A 17,270-nucleotide genomic window follows, 5' to 3' on the forward strand; every position below is an offset into this window, starting at 1 on the left:
GACATCCAGGACTTCCCCTTGGAACAACAGACCCCACCTGGACAGACATCCAGGACTCCCCCTTGAAACGACAGACCCCACCTGGACAGACATCCAGGACTCCCCCTTGAAACGACAGACCCCACCTGGACAGACATCCAGGACTTCCCCTTGGAACAACAGACCCCACCTGGACAGACATCCAGGACTCCCCCTTGGAACGACAGACCCCACCTGCACAGATATCCAGGACTCCCCCTTGAAACGACAGACCCCACCTGCACAGACGTCCAGGACTCCCCCTTGAAACGACAGACCCCACCTGGACAGACATCCAAGACTCACCCTTGAAACGACAGACCCCACCTGCACAGACATCCAGGACTCCCCCTTGAAACGACAGACCCCACCTGCACAGACATCCAGGACTCCCCCTTGAAACGACAGACCCCACCTGGACAGACATCCAGGACTCCCCCTTGAAACGACAGACCCCACCTGGACAGACATCCAGGACTCCCCCTTGAAACGACAGACCCCACCTGGACAGACATCCAGGACTGCCCCTTGGAACGACAGACCCCACCTGGACAGACATCCAGGACTCACCCTTGGAACAACAGACCTCACCTGGACAGACATCCAGGACTCCCCCTTGAAACGACAGACCACACCTGGACAGACATCCAGGACTCCCCCTTGAAACGACAGACCCCACCTGGACAGACATCCAGGACTCCCCCTTGGAACAACAGACCCCACCGGAATAGACATCCAGGACTGCCCCTTGGAACAAACCCGACCTGAACAGACATCCAGGACTTCCCCTTGGAACAACAGACCCCACCTACACAGACATCCAGGACTGCCCCTTGGAACGACAGACCCCACCTCCCACATGGACAGACTTTCCCTCACCCTCTGGAACAACGCGCCCTTCACCCAGACCCAAGCCCTGAACAAATTCACCTTCAGAGTGTCAGCCAACAGGTTGACATGTCAGCCAACAGGTTCCCGTGTCAGCCAGCAGGTTGCTATGTCAGCCAACAGGTTGACATGTCAGCCAACAGGTTCCCGTGTCAGCCAACAGGTTGCTATGTCAGCCAACAGGTTGCCATGTCAGCCAACAGGTTGACATGTCAGCCAGCAGGTTGCTATATCACCAACAGGTTGTTACGTCAGCCAACAGGTTGTTACGTCAGCCAACAGGTTGCCATGTCAGCCAACAGGTTGACATGTCAGCAAACAGGTTGCTATGTCAGCCAACAGGTTGCTATGTCACCAACAGGTTGCTATGTCAGCCAACAAGTTGCTATGTCACCAACAGGTTGCTATGTCAGCCAACAGGTTGTTATGTGCATCAGCCAACAAGCTGCTCTGTCAACCAACAGGTTGTTATGTCAGCCAACAGATTGCTGTGTCAACCAAAAGGTTGCTATGTCAACCAAAAGGTTGCTGTGTCAGCCAACAGGTTGCTATGTCAGGTTGCTAAATCCTACAACAACAGCACACTGTGGTGCTGTGCCAGAGTGGAACCACTGACCCTCAGGGTGTTGTCCAGCAGCAGCAGCAGCAGACACAGCAGTTCCACCCCCTCCATCACCCAGCACGGACTGCTGATCCGCTCACCACGGTAACGCAGGTCTGAGGTCCACGACAACGATGACGGTGTTTCAAAAAATGCCAGGACATGAAGGATAAAGATGACCACCCATCGAATCCTGAGAGAAAGAGAGACATGCTGAAAGTCAAGATGGACTCAAAACACATTGGAATGAATTTATGCAGTTAGCAAAACACAACTTCTCCTGTGACAGATTTTAACCAAACTGTTCATTTGCTTGTACCAACTGACACAATAAAAAAGGATACACAAACTATCTCTCTCTCTCTCTCTCTCTCTCACACACACACACACACACACTCACACAAAATATGCATGTATGTGCTTAGACACATGTATTATATACATGTATACACACATGCATTCATGTGCATGTGCACACACTCACACAAAAACACCTAGTGCATAACTGAGACCAATACTAAAAAAAACAAAAACAAAAAACCCACTTACACATGGACAACTGTGGAATGATAATGGCGGTAGAGGCGCAGACAGTCTTCATCCACTTTGTGATTGATGGAGCGGTACTACACACACACACACACACACACACATACACAGCGTGTGCATGCAAACACACATTCAACAACAATCATGACCGATTATCATTGTGGGGCATTATTTTTGTTGATTAAATGTCTTATATCAAAGTTAGACATTTCACTGACAAGCCTATTCTACTATCCTCCATGATAAAGTTTGATGAAAAAATACTTTTACTGAATCGAACAGCAATTCAATCCTACAAAACAAAGTACTCTGATATTTTAAACAAACTACATTTCTCAAGCAAACAAGCAACATGCCATGTTCCTTCTAGAAGTACAAGTTGATGATACAGCTTATCAGAAAATCATAACCAAATGTCACCCTTTAGTTATAAATTTTCCTCTATTTGGTGTCATTGATCATCAACTTCAGTTCTACTAATTTTGAAGCAGCCATGCATTTCATGGTCTGCAGGTTTTGTAAATTGTTTGTGACCATTTAGTAGCATCAAGTCACCAAAATATAGACAGGCAGACAGACTGAGAAAGACAGAGTGAGAATACTAAAAGGTGAAATTCAAACATTAATTCTGTTATCAGTTAGGTTTCACAAGAATAGCTACATTGGAAATTTTCTATCTAAAATTATGTTTAAGTAACATACCGTGACCCACTAGTGCAGACTCCGGCAGGCGTCTGACATTCCTGTCCTGTGCAACCTACTATCTGCCTATGCGGAGAAAACGAAAGTAGCTACGGCCAGTAACCTCCCGGAAGTAGGTAACCTCCCCTTTGCCCCCCTGACTAGCTACATCTATCATTTTCTTTTAACAGGAAATACTGACATAGCTGATGCCAGCACAAACCTTGTAAGCATCCTCAATGAAGACAACCGCCTGAATGAGTGCCGTCTCATCTATAACACAAACAGCGATCAAAATAAAATCAGCTTATTCCAAGATGTGATTTATGGAAATGATACCATGGACTGTCAGACTGCATTGTAACTTGTTTTCGTGAGGTGCTTTTTGGTGAAATAAAGCTTTTAGTTCATGTGTAAGAACAAAAATAGATAGCAAGGTATCCATGTGTGCATGCATGTGTACAAATATGTATTATGAGCAAGTGTCCATGTGTTTTAGGATCTGTGTGTGTGTGTGTGTGTGTGTGTGTGTGTGTGTGTGTGTGTGTGTGCAGGCATGTCTGAGATAGTGTTGGTGTCTTGTCTTGTCTACAATCCCGTGGTAATCCCTGTACTGGGCAACAATCCACAATAGGGGGTGTTTTGCATGTTTGCACATATGTGCATGGACAATAACTATATGTACTGTGGTATGTGCGAGCACATATGTGTGTGTGTGTGTGTGTGGTGTGCCTGTGCACGTGTCTGTGTATGTGTGAGTGTGGTGTATGTGTGTACATGTTTGTTACTTAGTAGAGGTGACTGTGATGGCAATGGTGCAGGTGCTTGTGGTGTATATGCATGCTCGTAAGTGCCTGCATTCTTGCATGTGGCGGAAAGAGATGTAGAGCTGTACGCATCACATTTTGTTTCATTAATTGTTAGAGCTTAAACTCTGCCACAAAGTTTAAACTTTGTTGATGTGCTATCTTCTCACCAAGGCCGATGAACTGAGAATATTCCTCCATCGACTGAGCGCTGGCAAAGTCGCCCATGCTTTCTTCACACTCGAAATGCCACGGTGTGGTGTACTCTGTGGTCTGTGCCTGGAGCGTGGAGCCACTCTGTCCTGCACTGGTGATGGTAAACACCTCTCCTCTGTCATCTTCATCATCTGTCGGACCTTCCGGTTTGACTGTACTCTCTGCCTTAAAGCTGTCTGCTCTGAAGCCCTGGGACTGCCGTGAAGATGTGTGGTGACTGTCGTGACTGTCAGCAGGGCGATGGTGGATTTGATCCTCCACCAAATACTGCCTGCTGTCTTCAGCCTCTGCTGGCACAAGAGGCGTCGTGTCTGTGTGGGAAGTCATTGTTTTCCTTGATCTGCTGCACAATAATGCTTGTACACAGGGGCTGTCGTTACGCCAGAGTTGCAGATAGACTTGTGGCCGGAATGGGTCATGTCATCTTCTTTTCCATTCCGCAGATTGCACACCTCTTATCGGCTGGAGCACGAGACCTGCCATAAAGGGCAATAACTTTATCTTGAAAAAGAAAGTGAGTTATCAGTTCGTGTGTCCGTTTGCAGATTGTTCTTATAAGAGAGATTCTATGGATTGACAAAATAGATTTATAATCAATATATTTTGAAAAATATATCTAATGAAATACAGGGTCGAAAATCAAATATATATATTCCAAAACAATTATATCCATTTGGTTTAAACTTTGAACAGTTTGACCTTCAGTGAACACATTGTGATGCATTGTGGGACGAATGGCAGAGAGCGAGTTTCAAACATTGTTATCATGGCATCGTCTGACAGTGCCAGTGGTCAGCCTTCACGGGCTAATTCCTTCAATATAGAGACAACCATGCCATTACGTGAATCAAAAACTAGTCTTGGTAAGTCCAGCTATATTTGCAATGACTTCGGTTGCAAAATATTCATTTTACATTTCATTCTCTGCAGAGCTGTCTGCAGCAGACGCCAACATTATCATATCATATCACATCATATCAATATCAAGGCGTGCAGGCCTGACAACGCCTTTTGCCCGCTTGAAGTGGGGAAGAAAAAGAGTCCCCACATATGTCTGGTGCATTTCCAAATAGCTTCAACACGGACACAAACCAGTAACCAGTAACTAATATCTCGTGGTTTGATAAGGTGTGTTATCTGTGTTTACTCGCAGCAGTAATCATCTCATGAATCGTTACTTTCAGTAACTTTAAGTCAGGTACGCAATTTTCGTGTGCAGTTCAAACATTACCAGATAACTGTGACCCGTTTTATCTGCCATTGCCTTATTTTTGTCAGTCTCAACATCAATGTGCAGCTGTCGTGCGAGGACACCGATTCGTCTGCAATGATGCGGTCATTCAGGCTGCCCAGTCAGAAAGAGGATCTTTTGATTTTGTGTCATTTGTTTTTCTCAATTTCTGTTCCTCTCCCAAACTCTTTCTTGTCTCTGGTTCTCACCTCTGTGTGTGTGACTCTGTGTGTTGTGACTGTGTCACACTGTGAGTGTGTTGTTGCCAATTCTTTTCTTCTTTTCTTTTTAAAATTTCTTCCCACTTTTTGATAGTGCACATATAGACAGCAGTATCTACAATTTTTCTCATATTGCCCATACTGACACCATGATGTGACACACAGGCGTGCATGCATAGTGGCGTAAGCACATCATCTCTCTCTCTCTCTCTCTCTCTCTCTCTCTCTCTCTCTCTCTCTCTCTCTCTCTCTCTCTCTCTCCTACACACACACAGAGTAACACACAATTCAATCATTAATACACAAACTCCCATTGTTCATACATGGACATGACTGAGATCCATACCAACAAAGACCTGACTCGGGATTATAGAATAGATTAGAATATGTCTTTATTACCAAGTGTACCAGGGTCACAAGGAATATATGTCCCTTGTTCACATTTTACATGGACACTGTTGGAGAGGGAGGGGCAACACTGGCAATTTTCCATGAAGAAATTACCTGACCAAAAGGAAACAAAAATTTAAGTATATAAATAGAATTGCAGGTTTTGCCCCAATACTTAAGGAATGGAAATGTGGCAGCAGTAGTAACAATAATAGAATTATGAATCTGTATTTATTAAGACTGGACCAGGAATGAAGCAGTTGATGTATAGATCCAGATACAGCCACAGCCATTGATCAGGAATATTTTGCGGTTTGAATTACTGCAGTTCATTTATTTTTTGTCAGTGATTATGCATTTTTCCTGTGCAACAGGCCCTTTCAGAGCGACACAGATATGGAATGAGATGATCCAGCACTTGAAGAGTAAAGTAGAACTGAAGAGGAGGCGACACAAGATGCGTTACTATGACAACTGCTTCACGGGCACAGATGCAGTGGATGTCATTTTGCACTACCTGCTGAGTGACAGGGAGACATTTTCTGCTGACCTTTCCAGGGAGAAAGCTGTCAAGGTGAACTGAGCAGTTTTACCCCATTGTCTTCCCTTCAGTCTGTGCTTCTGTTGTGAACTGATAAAGGCACTCATCAGATGACAAGTCAGGGTATGGGTGAGAGAGAAATAAGGTCACAGGTATTATGACATCATTTGGATTTATCTTTGCGCAGGAGGCTGCACCAATAGCTCTTTAAAATGACCAAAACGTTTCTTGTGAAACTGGCACCTCATCCACAGGATTTTTTGCCATGTCAGATGTTTACGCAATGTTTATTTCCAAGATGCATTCAGTTCTCTGCTTTTATGGACGAATGCTGCTGAAATTATTTCAAGCCAGTATGTATACACTACAGTGAATTGCCCACTCTGTCAACATATATACATTAGTACTGACAGCAGCTACCTGTTCAGGGGAACAAACTCTCACAGTCTATAACCTGATCATGCTGCCCTCTGTCCCCCAAAAAAGAAAGAAAACAACAACTAAGTCCTTGTCAGGGCAGTGCAAAGCTCTTTCTGACTGCTCTGGACAGGTGATTGATTGATTGATGTGGATACTTATATAGCGCCTATCCTCGGTCAGAGACCAAGCTCTAAGTGCTTTACATACATGGGGACATTTGCACCACAGGCTGCCTACCTGGGTAGAGCCGACTGACGGCTGCCACTGGGCGCTCATCATTCGTTTCCTGTGTCATTCAATCAGATTTCAGACGCACACACATACACACTCACACAGACATGTAACATTTTACGTGTATGACCGTTTTGTTTTTTGTTGTTGTTTTTTTATTTTTTTACTTACCCTGCCATGTAGGCAGCCATACTCCATTTTCGGGGGTGTGCATGCTGGGTATGTTCTTGTTTCCATAACCCACCGAACGCTGACATGGATTACAGGATCTTTAATGTGCGTATTTGATCTTCTGCATGCGCATACACACGAAGGGGGTTCAGGCACTAGCAGGTCTGCACATATGTTGACCTGGGAGATCGGAAAATTCTCCACCCTTTACCCACCAGGTGCACTGAGATTCGAACCCAGGACCATCAGATTGAAAGTCCAGCGCTTTAACCATTTGGCTATTGCACCCGTCAAGTCAAGTAAACCAAGACTTTTTATGCTTACATAGCATGACATAGAGAATAGTCACATATGCACAGCAGTCAAGACCACATAATGTGAAGTCCCATCTCTGCCAACTGATCAAGCCAGTGAAATGAGGTTAAGTTTCAAACCTAACAAAAATTTTAAGTATCACTTTGAAAAAATGTGTTTGATTTATATCAGTTCTGTAAAAATTGCCAGTAGCTATCCACATTGTTGTTTGGTTCCTTTTTTTTTTTCAAATGAAAGTGTACCTGAACAGTTAAGAACGGATCTTTCTTTAGTGTCAGGTTACACTTGTCTTATAGATATCTAAAATCGGAAATGTCTCATTGATACCCTAAGCTAGGTCATGTTTCCAAAGCTTTGAATTTTCAGATGAAACTCTGCATCATGACAGTTTGGTTCTGTTTCAGTCTTGTTCTGTTTTTACATATGTGTGAATTAAGTGTATCCTGGACAGTGGTGTATATCATGTGACAGTGCTGTGTATCATGTGACAGTGCTGTGTATCATGTGGCAGGTGTGTCAGCTGTTGATGTCCCGCAAGGCCTTTGAGCCAGTGGGTTGTCGTCAGGGCGATACCACCAAGCACACGTTTGAGGACAGCGGGGGCAAGCTGTACTGTTTCCCTGTCAGTGTCCAGGATGTGGAAAACATGCCTCCTGCTGAAGACTCAGATGATGACTCCTTGTATGAAGACAGCGACAATGCTCTGACCTCTGACAGCAAACGGTATGGACAGTCTCTGCTTCTTGCATTTTGCAACATATGAATCATGCTGGCATTATGGCTATCCATTTGTGACACTGTCTTTATAGATTTTTTTGTTTGTTTTTTTTGTTTTGTTTGTTTTTATGCTAATGCTGCTGAAAATACATTAATCTTAAACTGTTTTTATATTGTATAATTGTAGTGCAAATGTTTCAGCACACTAGAGATGCACCCAAAGTCAAACCATTGTATGCTTTAGTTACAGACTCGCATGTGCACAAAAAAATCATGTGTCCACACACACACACTCTCTCTCTCTCTCTCTCTCTCTCTCGCACTCTCACTCACTCGCTCTTTCACTCACTCACAAACTTGTACTCACACTCACTCTCACACACGTGCACACATGATGATCATTTTGATACAAAGTACTGGTAAGCCCAAACTTGCATAAAATCATCATGACTGTTTTCCATTACCTTTCTAGGAGACATAACAATGTAAATTTAACAGAAGTGTACAGTATGACAGAGCACGATATAAGCTCATGCTTGCTGCTCAGGTTTTCTTTTTTCTTAATTGAACGCTGTATCTTCTCTTGTGTCTTTATATTAAAATGTGTACAGCTTGATTTTGAAAAGTGCACTGCAAAAGTTGTTTGAAGTTATTTCATCACAAAGTTATTTCCGAACAGTGCTGTTTGTGAATTGCCCTTGTCCATGACAAACAAGGCTGTTGTGCAAAAAATGCACATCACTGCCATTACATGGTCCATGTGACGGGCGCAATAGCCGAGTGGTTAAAGCGTTGGACTGTCAGTCTGAGGGTCCCGGGTTCGAATCACGGTGACGGCGCCTGGTGGGTAAAGGGTGGAGATTTTTACGATCTCCCAGGTCAACATATGTGCAGACCTGCTAGTGCCTGAACCCCCTTCGTGTGTATATATGCAAGCAGAAGATCAAATACGCACGTTAAAGATCCTGTAATCCATGTCAGCGTTCGATGGGTTATGGAAACAAGAACATACCCAGCATGCACACCCCCGAAAACGGAGTATGGCTGCCTACATGGCGGGGTAAAAACGGTCATACATGTAAAGGCCCACTCATGTGCATACGAGTGGACGCAGAAGAAGAAGAAGAAGGTCCATGTTTACACCAGATTTATTTGGTGTATCCAGTATCTTCCCCTGGGGGCTCTTCCAGTGTCAATAGTATCCCCATACCTTCTGGAACTTCTGTGCCAGAAATTTCCTCTAATTCAAATACTCTCTTTGTCCCTGGCCTTTTCCTTTCCTTTCTGCCATCTCTTCTATTGTGTGTCTGGCTGGTCCATTCAGCTGTGTATTCTGGCAAGCATCGAATAATTTATTCATTTTCTGGACTTAAAACGGGGCATTCTACTTTGTATGTAGTTGGGGTTTTTTTTTTGCCCACTGGCATTTTTTTTTTATTTTGTTTGCCTGTTGTGTATCATTTTGTGTAAAAATTTATGTTTGTGTTCTCTGTGTTATGTATAATTTTGTGTATTCATAATTATGTTTGTGTTTACTGTGTTGTCACTAATATCAGTCATGTATACTTTTGTGTATTTATAATCATGTTTGTATTCACAATATATATTTTTTTTTAATCTTCTGGCAACTAATTCAGTAATTGGCACAATGATTCTTGTTCTAGGTTTATATGCATGAATAAGACAGTGCTTTTTGGCTGCTTTTCAATTCCTGGTGTTTTTTGTTGTTGTTTTCTTCGGGTTGTTCAGGTTTTGTGGAATGGATATTGACAGTGTTTTCAATCCAGGTGTGGCACTGCAGTTGGCTTGGCTGTAAGCAACAATGACCAATAAATGAATTGGTATCCCATGTCTGTGTTTGCTGGAGAGAGGCAGCTTTGTTGACAAAATCACACTGGTCTTAGTGTGATCACTGTGTGTTGTGTTGTGCTGTACTGCGTTGTCAGTTATGAGCAGTGTGAAACGACTGCCAGTGAGAGGTGCAGCCTGAGGAGTGCTACACAGCACAGGTGTGTGTGTGTGTCTGTGTGTGTTGCGCAGTCTGTGAAAGGTGTACCATGTGAGACAGGTGGTGGTGTGTGTCAGGTGCAGTATGTGAGAGGTGTGTCATGTCAGACAGGTGGTGTGTGTGTCAGGTTCAGTCTGTGAGAGGTGTACCAAATCAGACAGGTGGTGTGTGTGTGTCAAGTGCAGTCTGTGAGAGGTGTACCATGTCAGACAGGTGGTGGTGTGTGTGTCAGGTGCAGTCTGTGAGAGGTGAACCATGTCAGACAGGTGGTGGTGTGTGAGTCAGGTGCAGTCTGAGAGGTGTACCATGTCAGACAGGTGGTGGTGTGTGTGTCAAGTGCAGTTTGTGAGAGGTGTACCATGTCAGACAGGTGGTGGTGTGTGTGTCAGGTGCAGTCTGTGAGAGGTGTACCATGTCAGACAGGTGGTGGTGTGTGAGTCAGGTGCAGTCTGTGAGAGGTGTACCATGTCAGACAGGTGGTGGTGTGTGTGTCAGGTTCAGTCTGCCCCTGGAGTCACTGTCAGAGACCCGCAGGCAGAGGGACCGGGAGGCGGACACCAGGAGTGTGACCTCACTGACCTCAGACAGCTCCAGCTCCATACTGCTGCCTGAGTCTGACCCCCCAGACAAAGTCCCCAGTATTTCTAAAGATGGTGAGATTTAGTTTTCTGTTTTTGTTGTTGATATTTGTGGCTTTGGGAACAGCTTCAGCAGCAACACGAAATGGCCAACAAACATGGTGGTTAAATGATATGTTGAAACAAGAAAGACTCATTAGACTGCAAACAAAGAAACGGTTGAGAAAAGAAAGAACTGGTTTCCTGGCACAGTGCTGAAGTCATTGCCACCAGCTGTCATCTCCTTCACACTGTCTTCAGTCACTGGAACAGGAAAAGCAACTGTGATTTAAAACAAAACAAAGCACATAAAGACAGTAATGAGAGTGACTGAAACAGGTTGTAAGGAACTGGTTGTTTATATTTCTTGCCCTGGGCATTTGGATACATAATCTATATTTGTCTACAGATGATGTAAACAACAGTTTAAAAAAAAATGTACTGAAGTCTAAATTATGCTACATACTGTCATGGTTTAACTGGCACAGTTTTACTGTCATATATTTCATTGTAAAATCAGGAATTTACATCACAAGTTTTAATCCTGCAAACTGTAAACCTTGTGATTTCAGTTCCAGATTTTGCAAGTGATTAATGTGACAGCTAGTAGACCTTGTGTTATTAGTACCTGATTTTACAAATAAATTTTTAATGCAGTAAAAGTTGTGCCATAAAAACCTGATTTTACACACACACACACACACACACACACACACACACACACACACACACACACACACACACACACACACGCATGCATCCACCCACCCACTCACACACACAGAAGAGTACCTACATTGACAGAAGAAAAAGAAATTACAGAAAAATATACAGAGTACATAGTTTTGTAGATAAATGATATTAGCCTGTTTGTTTGCCTGACCCGTGAACACAGTGTGTGGTTATTTTCCTCTCTCAGTGATTGAAGAGACATGGCGAGAGATAGCTCTGGCCCAGCTGACGACCCTGATTGACCTGACCTTCCTGGATGGGGTGCTGGCCCAGGACAAGCCCAGCAAGCGTCAGCAGCAGCACCACAACCTGATCATCTCCAACATCGTGGCCAAGAACTGGCACAGGCCCCTCACCCAGAGTCTGATCAACCTGGACCAGGTGGGGCTGCACCCTGAGGAGGAGAGCGTCATACAGCGCGCCATCGCCTGCATTGAGTGTCTGCCTAAAGGTGAGAGGATAGTGTAAAGAACAGAGGGCCATCGCCTGCATAGTGTCTACCCAAAGGTGAGAGGATAGTGTAAAGAACAGAGGGCCATCTCCTGCATAGAGTGTCTACCCAAAGGTTAGAGGATAGTGTAAAGAACAGAGGGCCATCGACTGCATAGTGTCTACCCAAAGGTGAGAGGATAGTGTAAAGAACAGAGGGCCATCGCCTGCATAGTGTCTACCCAAAGGTGAGAGGATAGTGTAAAGAACAGAGGGCCATCGCCTGCATAGTGTCTACCCAAAGGTGAGAGGATAGTGTAAAGAACAGAGGGCCATCGCCTGCATAGTGTCTACCCAAAGGTTAGAGGATAGTGTAAAGAACAGAGGGCCATCGCCTGCATAGTGTCTACCCAAAGGTGAGAGGATAGTGTAAAGAACAGAGGGCCATCGCCTGCATAGTGTCTACCCAAAGGTGAGAGGATAGTGTAAAGAACAGAGGGCCATCGCCTGCATAGTGTCTACCCAAAGGTGAGAGGATAGTGTAAAGAACAGAGGGCCATCGCCTGCATAGTGTCTACCCAAAGGTGAGAGGATAGTATGAAGAACAGAGGGCCAAAGGTGTGTGTGTGCCATCACCTGCATAGAGTACCCAAAGGTGTGTGTGTGTCATTGTCTGCTTAGAGTGTCTGCCCAAAGTTGTGTGTGCGTCTTTGCCTGCATGCAGTGTCTGCCAAAAGGTGTGTGTGTGTCATGGCTTCACAATGATGTTAGAGGGCCATTGTCTGTACAGAGGTCAGCCTATAGGTTGGATGATGGTGTAAAGAACAGTGTGTCATGACTTTAGAATGTTGTCTTGCAGAGCACCATCATCTTTACTGAGAAGCTGCCTTTTTCATCCTGTTCTTCTCCCATTGTGCGTGACACCCTTCTAAGCACACTATTCCCAAACATTTTCCTTCTGTTTGGGGGCTAGACTTAGATGTCCCCTGTATGTGTGCTTCTTGAACAAGATGGGGAAAAGAGATCCCTGCTAGCTCATGCACCTGTGGTATGTGAGATTAAACGTTGTTTTATGGGAAAAGAGAATTCTGTGAAGAATTTTTCAGCATTAACATTTAACTGTCAATCCTCCTGTGATACCATCCATTAATGATTAATGGCAAAAATTATATTTTTTTGAAAGAACACGTTTTTGGTACAGTATATTTATTTCAGAATTGTAAGTTGTATTAGCAGAAAAACACATTTTATGTCCAGTTACAGGTACAAAACCAAAGGGTAAAGAGGTAGCTTGAAATTGGAAAGGTTCTTGACATCAGTGATATGTGAGAAGAACTTTGACGATATAACTGTTGTTGAACTGACCATGACTGATTTCCAGCTGAATAAAAAATGTCACATGCTCCTTTCACTTGGTGCAGGAGCGTCCCTGTTGGCAGAGCACAGCTTTCTGGGAAACGACAGCAACACGAAGCGCCAGGCGTTTGACATTCTGCGCAAGCACTACAGCGGTGTTGGGGAGACGATCTTGCCGGGTCGGTTCTTTGACCTGCACATGGCAGTGCTGAACCTGATCCTGCAGCAGCAGCAGCGGCAGGCGGTGAAGGCCCTCAGGCTGGACATGGTGCTGCTGCCCCTGCCCGTCAAGGAGGAGCTGCACAGACTGCTGCTCTTCATGGCTGCCCTCGCCCTTGACACCTCCCTTGTCCTCGACCCCATGGTCAGTGCTGTGTGTATTACTGGACCCCATGGTCAGTGTGTACATGTTGTCATGGTGATGGTCAGTGCTGTGTGTATTACTGGACCCCATGCTCAGTGTATACATGTTGTCATGGTGATGGTCAGTGTGGTGTATTACTGGACCCCATGGTCAGTGTGTACATGTTGTCATGGTGATAGTCAAAGTGGTGTATTACTGGACCCCATGCTCAGTGTGTACATGTTGTCATGGTGATGGTCAGTGTGGTGTATTACTGGACCCCATGCTCAGTGTGTACATGTTATGGTGATGGTCAATGTGGTGTATTACTGGACCCCATGGTCAGTGTGTACATGTTGTCATGGTGATGGTCAGTGCTGTGTGTATTACTGGACCCCATGGTCAGTGTGTACATGTTGTCATGGTGATGGTCAATGTGGTGTATTACTGGACCCCACGGTCAGTGTGTACATGTTGTCATGGTGATAGTGTTGTGTATTACTGGACCCCATGGCCAGTGTGTACATGTTGTCATGGTGATGGTCAGTGTGGTGTATTACTGGACCCCATGGTCAGTGTGTACATGTTGTCATGGTGATGGTCAATGTGGTGTATTACTGGACCCCATGGTCAGTGTGTACATGTTGTCATGGTGATGGTCAATGTGGTGTATTACTGGACCCCATGGTCAGTGTGTACATGTTGTCATGGTGATGGTCAGTGTTGTGTATTACTGGACCCCATGGCCAGTGTGTACATGTTGTCATGGTGATGGTCAGTGCTGTGTATTACTGGACCCCACGGTCATTGTGTACATTGTCATTGTCATGGTCAGTGCTGTGTATTACTGGACCCCATGGTCGGTGTGGTCATGGTCAGTGCTGTGTATTACTGGACCCCACAGTCGGTGTGGTCATGGTCAGTGTAGTGTATTACTGGACCCCACGGTCGGTGTGGTCATGGTCAGTGTAGTGTATTACTGGACCCCACAGTCAGTATGTACCTTAGATCCAGTAAAGATACATAAAGATCCAGTAATCCCTGTCAGTATTCAGTTGGCAATGGAAACAAGAACATACCCAGCATGTGCACCCACCAAAATGGAGCAAAAACCACAAGCACCTAGGAGTAAAGGTGGAGTTGCAGCCCATGAAAGGGAAAGTTCATACTTGAAGAAGGTGATGTTTGTGCAGGACTCCAATGAAGTGGTGGCACCCATACCTGAAGATGATGATGTTTGTGCAGGACTCCAATGAAGTGGTGGTACCCATACCTGAAGATGATGATGTTTGTGCAGGACTCCAATGAAGTGGTGGTACCCATACCTGAAGATGATGATGTTTGTGCAGGACTCCAATGAAGTGGTGGCACTGCGGGCGTTTTCTGACGCCATCTTCCAGCACAAGCTGTTGGCGCCGAACCTGGGCTCCATCCTGGTGCAGTTCATGATGCAGCACCTGCACAAGGTGTTCACCGTGCCCTCCAGCCTCAGGGACAGGGTCTCCCACAAACTCTATCAGATCAAAACCGGCAACCAGGTGCCCAGCTTGGGTGAGTCCTCACTTGATGTGGATTGTATTATCAGGTCCTTGGTCAGTCACCTTCAGCAGTCATGTGAGACCGGTGTGAATGAAGGCTGTCTTTTCTTCTCTTTCCCTCTCTCTCTATATATATATATGTATCGCTGTCTGTTTGTCTGTCTTGATCTGTATTTATTTTGTCTTTGTGTGTTATGTTTGGGCAGCAACAAAAGTTAACAGGACACCAACTGATCCTGATATGATTTGAAATAGTTTACACAGAGCTAGATCAGGAAAAGTCAATGAAGATTCCTTCACTCTTTTTTTATTTTTCCTCTCCCACACATCCCACAATGACCCCCTCCTTTCCATCTCTGTCTCTCCATCTCTGTCACTCTCTCCCTCTCCTCTCCCTCTCTCTTTTTGAAGACAATGTTTTGTTTCCTGCTGTGTAATGTGTATGACATGTTGTCTGGTGTGGTGAGAGATGCTGTAATGTGCTGTTTCAATGTTTTGTTTCATGCTGTGTAATGTGTGTGACATGTTGTCTGGTGTGGTGAGAGATGCTGTAATGTGCTGTTTCAGACAGTGTTTTGTTTCATGCTGTGTAATGTGTGTGACATGTTGTCTGGTGTGGTGAGAGATGCTGTAATGTGCTGTTTCAGACAATGTTTTGTTTCATGCTGTGTAATGTGTGTGACATGTTGTCTGGTGTGGTGAGAGATGCTGTAATTTGCTGTTTCAGACAGTGTTTTGTTTCATGCTGTGTAATGTGTATGACATGTTGTCTGGTGTGGTGAGAGATGCTGTAATGTGCTGTTTCAGACAGTGTTTTGTTTCATGCTGTGTAATGTGTATGACATGTTGTCTGGTGTGGTGAGAGATGCTGTAATGTGCTGTTTCAGACAATGTTTTGTTTCATGCTGTGTAATGTGTGTGATGTGTCTCCTGGTGTGGTGAGAGATGCTGTAATGTGCTGTTTCAGACAATGTTTTGTTTCATGCTGTGTAATGTGTATGACATGTTGTCTGGTGTGGTGAGAGATGCTGTAATGTGCTGTTTCAGACAATGTTTTGTTTCATGCTGTGTAATGTGTGTGACGTGTCTCCTGGTGTGGTGAGAGATGCTGTAGGTGCTGTTTCAGACACGGCGTTCTGCGAGCGCGTGTCCCAGGCAGAGTATGCCCGGCAGGCAAGGGACTGCACCCAGGAGGGCCTGATCGCCATGGTGAACGGCATCCTGGATGACACCCGCATGACCCTGAAGGAGAAGAAACAGCGCCTCAAACAGTTCCAGAAGTGCTACCCCACACTGTACGAGGAACACTTCTCTGGAATGCTCTGATTATTGGACTGAGCTGTGTGTTTGTGTGGATGATGGACAGATGTTCATGGTGTGTTTGTGTAGATGGTGGACATATGTTCATGGTGTGTTTGTGTAGATGGTGGACATATGTTCATGGTGTGTTTGTGTAGATGATGGACAGATATTCATGGTGTGTTTGTGTAGATGATGGACAAATGTTCATGGTCTGAGCTGTGTGTTTGTGTAGATGATGGACAGATGTTCATGGTCTGAGCTGTGTGTTTGTGTAGCTGATGGACAGATGTTCATGGTGTGTTTGTGTAGATGGACAGATGTTCATGGTCTGAGCTGTGTGTTTGTGTAGATTACAGATGTTCATGCACTGCCTGGTGTGTAGACTCTAGCTGATTCTCAGAGAGTCATGATTAGGATCACAACTTTATAATCTGTAAAAACAAGCAAATCTTATGAAGAGAGAACAACTGGATCAGAAATCATGACACGGTGATGAAACTGAGTGTGTCATGATTTACACAATGGTGGGATGAAGGTCAAGAACAATGATAACACCATATATATATAGAGAGAGAGAGAGGGGGGGGGGGGAGAAAGAGGGATAGATGATGTATATACGTGTACATGTAAATGATGTATATGATTATTCAGTTGTTAGCTGACAGGTATGTGTAAAATACCCAGTCAGCAGCTTCCAACATGGCTCAACTGTGGAGGATGTACCAGTTGTTGAGGAGCTGTGTACAGAATGAGAGGAAGGGTCAAGTCTTGCCACATCGGGGGAGAGAGATGGGGGAGACCAGGATACGCATGAAGACTGTGTTCCATAGAAAGGGAGAGGTGTATATGTGTTGGGAGGTGGGGGAGGGGGGGATGAAACACATGAAGACTGTGTTCCATAGAAAGGAAGAGGGGTGGGGGGGGTGACATGAAGACTGTATTCCATAGA

General features: G+C 44.8%; 2 protein-coding genes across 2 annotated transcripts in view; one reads left to right on the forward strand and one right to left on the reverse strand.

Moving 5' to 3' along the window:
* Positions 1–4,217, reverse strand: part of LOC143297823 (two pore channel protein 2-like) — a 69,122-nt gene extending 64,905 nt beyond the window's left edge. The window contains exons 1-4 of the mRNA XM_076610333.1: positions 3,714–4,217; positions 2,961–3,010; positions 2,057–2,133; positions 1,523–1,700 (exon numbers count right to left, since the gene is read on the reverse strand). Of these exons, the coding sequence (XP_076466448.1) occupies positions 1,523–1,700; positions 2,057–2,133; positions 2,961–3,010; positions 3,714–4,086 (678 nt within the window). The 5' untranslated portion in view covers positions 4,087–4,217. The remainder of the gene's footprint in view (positions 1–1,522; positions 1,701–2,056; positions 2,134–2,960; positions 3,011–3,713) is intronic.
* A 308-nt stretch (positions 4,218–4,525) lies between these two features.
* LOC143297605 (DEP domain-containing protein 7-like) lies at positions 4,526–17,029 on the forward strand. Its single transcript, XM_076610021.1, has 8 exons — positions 4,526–4,622; positions 5,976–6,175; positions 7,791–8,002; positions 10,500–10,657; positions 11,541–11,804; positions 13,204–13,502; positions 14,831–15,032; positions 16,146–17,029. The coding sequence occupies exons 1-8, from the start codon at positions 4,526–4,528 to the stop codon at positions 16,343–16,345; spliced, it is 1,632 nt and encodes a 543-aa protein (XP_076466136.1). The 3' UTR covers positions 16,346–17,029.
* Positions 17,030–17,270: the final 241 nt, after the last annotated feature.

The sequence above is a fragment of the Babylonia areolata genome, chromosome 23 (assembly GCF_041734735.1).
Source record: "Babylonia areolata isolate BAREFJ2019XMU chromosome 23, ASM4173473v1, whole genome shotgun sequence".
NCBI lineage: Eukaryota > Metazoa > Mollusca > Gastropoda > Neogastropoda > Buccinidae > Babylonia > Babylonia areolata.

Excerpts from the sequence above, each read along its gene's own strand:
- LOC143297605 (XM_076610021.1), top strand. The coding sequence starts at position 4,526 with ATGGCATCGTCTGACAGTGCCAGTGGTCAGCCTTCACGGGCTAATTCC. Across the intron at positions 6,176-7,790 it reads CCAGGGAGAAAGCTGTCAAG|GTGTGTCAGCTGTTGATGTC; the intron begins GTGAACTGAGCA and ends ATCATGTGGCAG. Across the intron at positions 11,805-13,203 it reads CATTGAGTGTCTGCCTAAAG|GAGCGTCCCTGTTGGCAGAG; the intron begins GTGAGAGGATAG and ends CACTTGGTGCAG.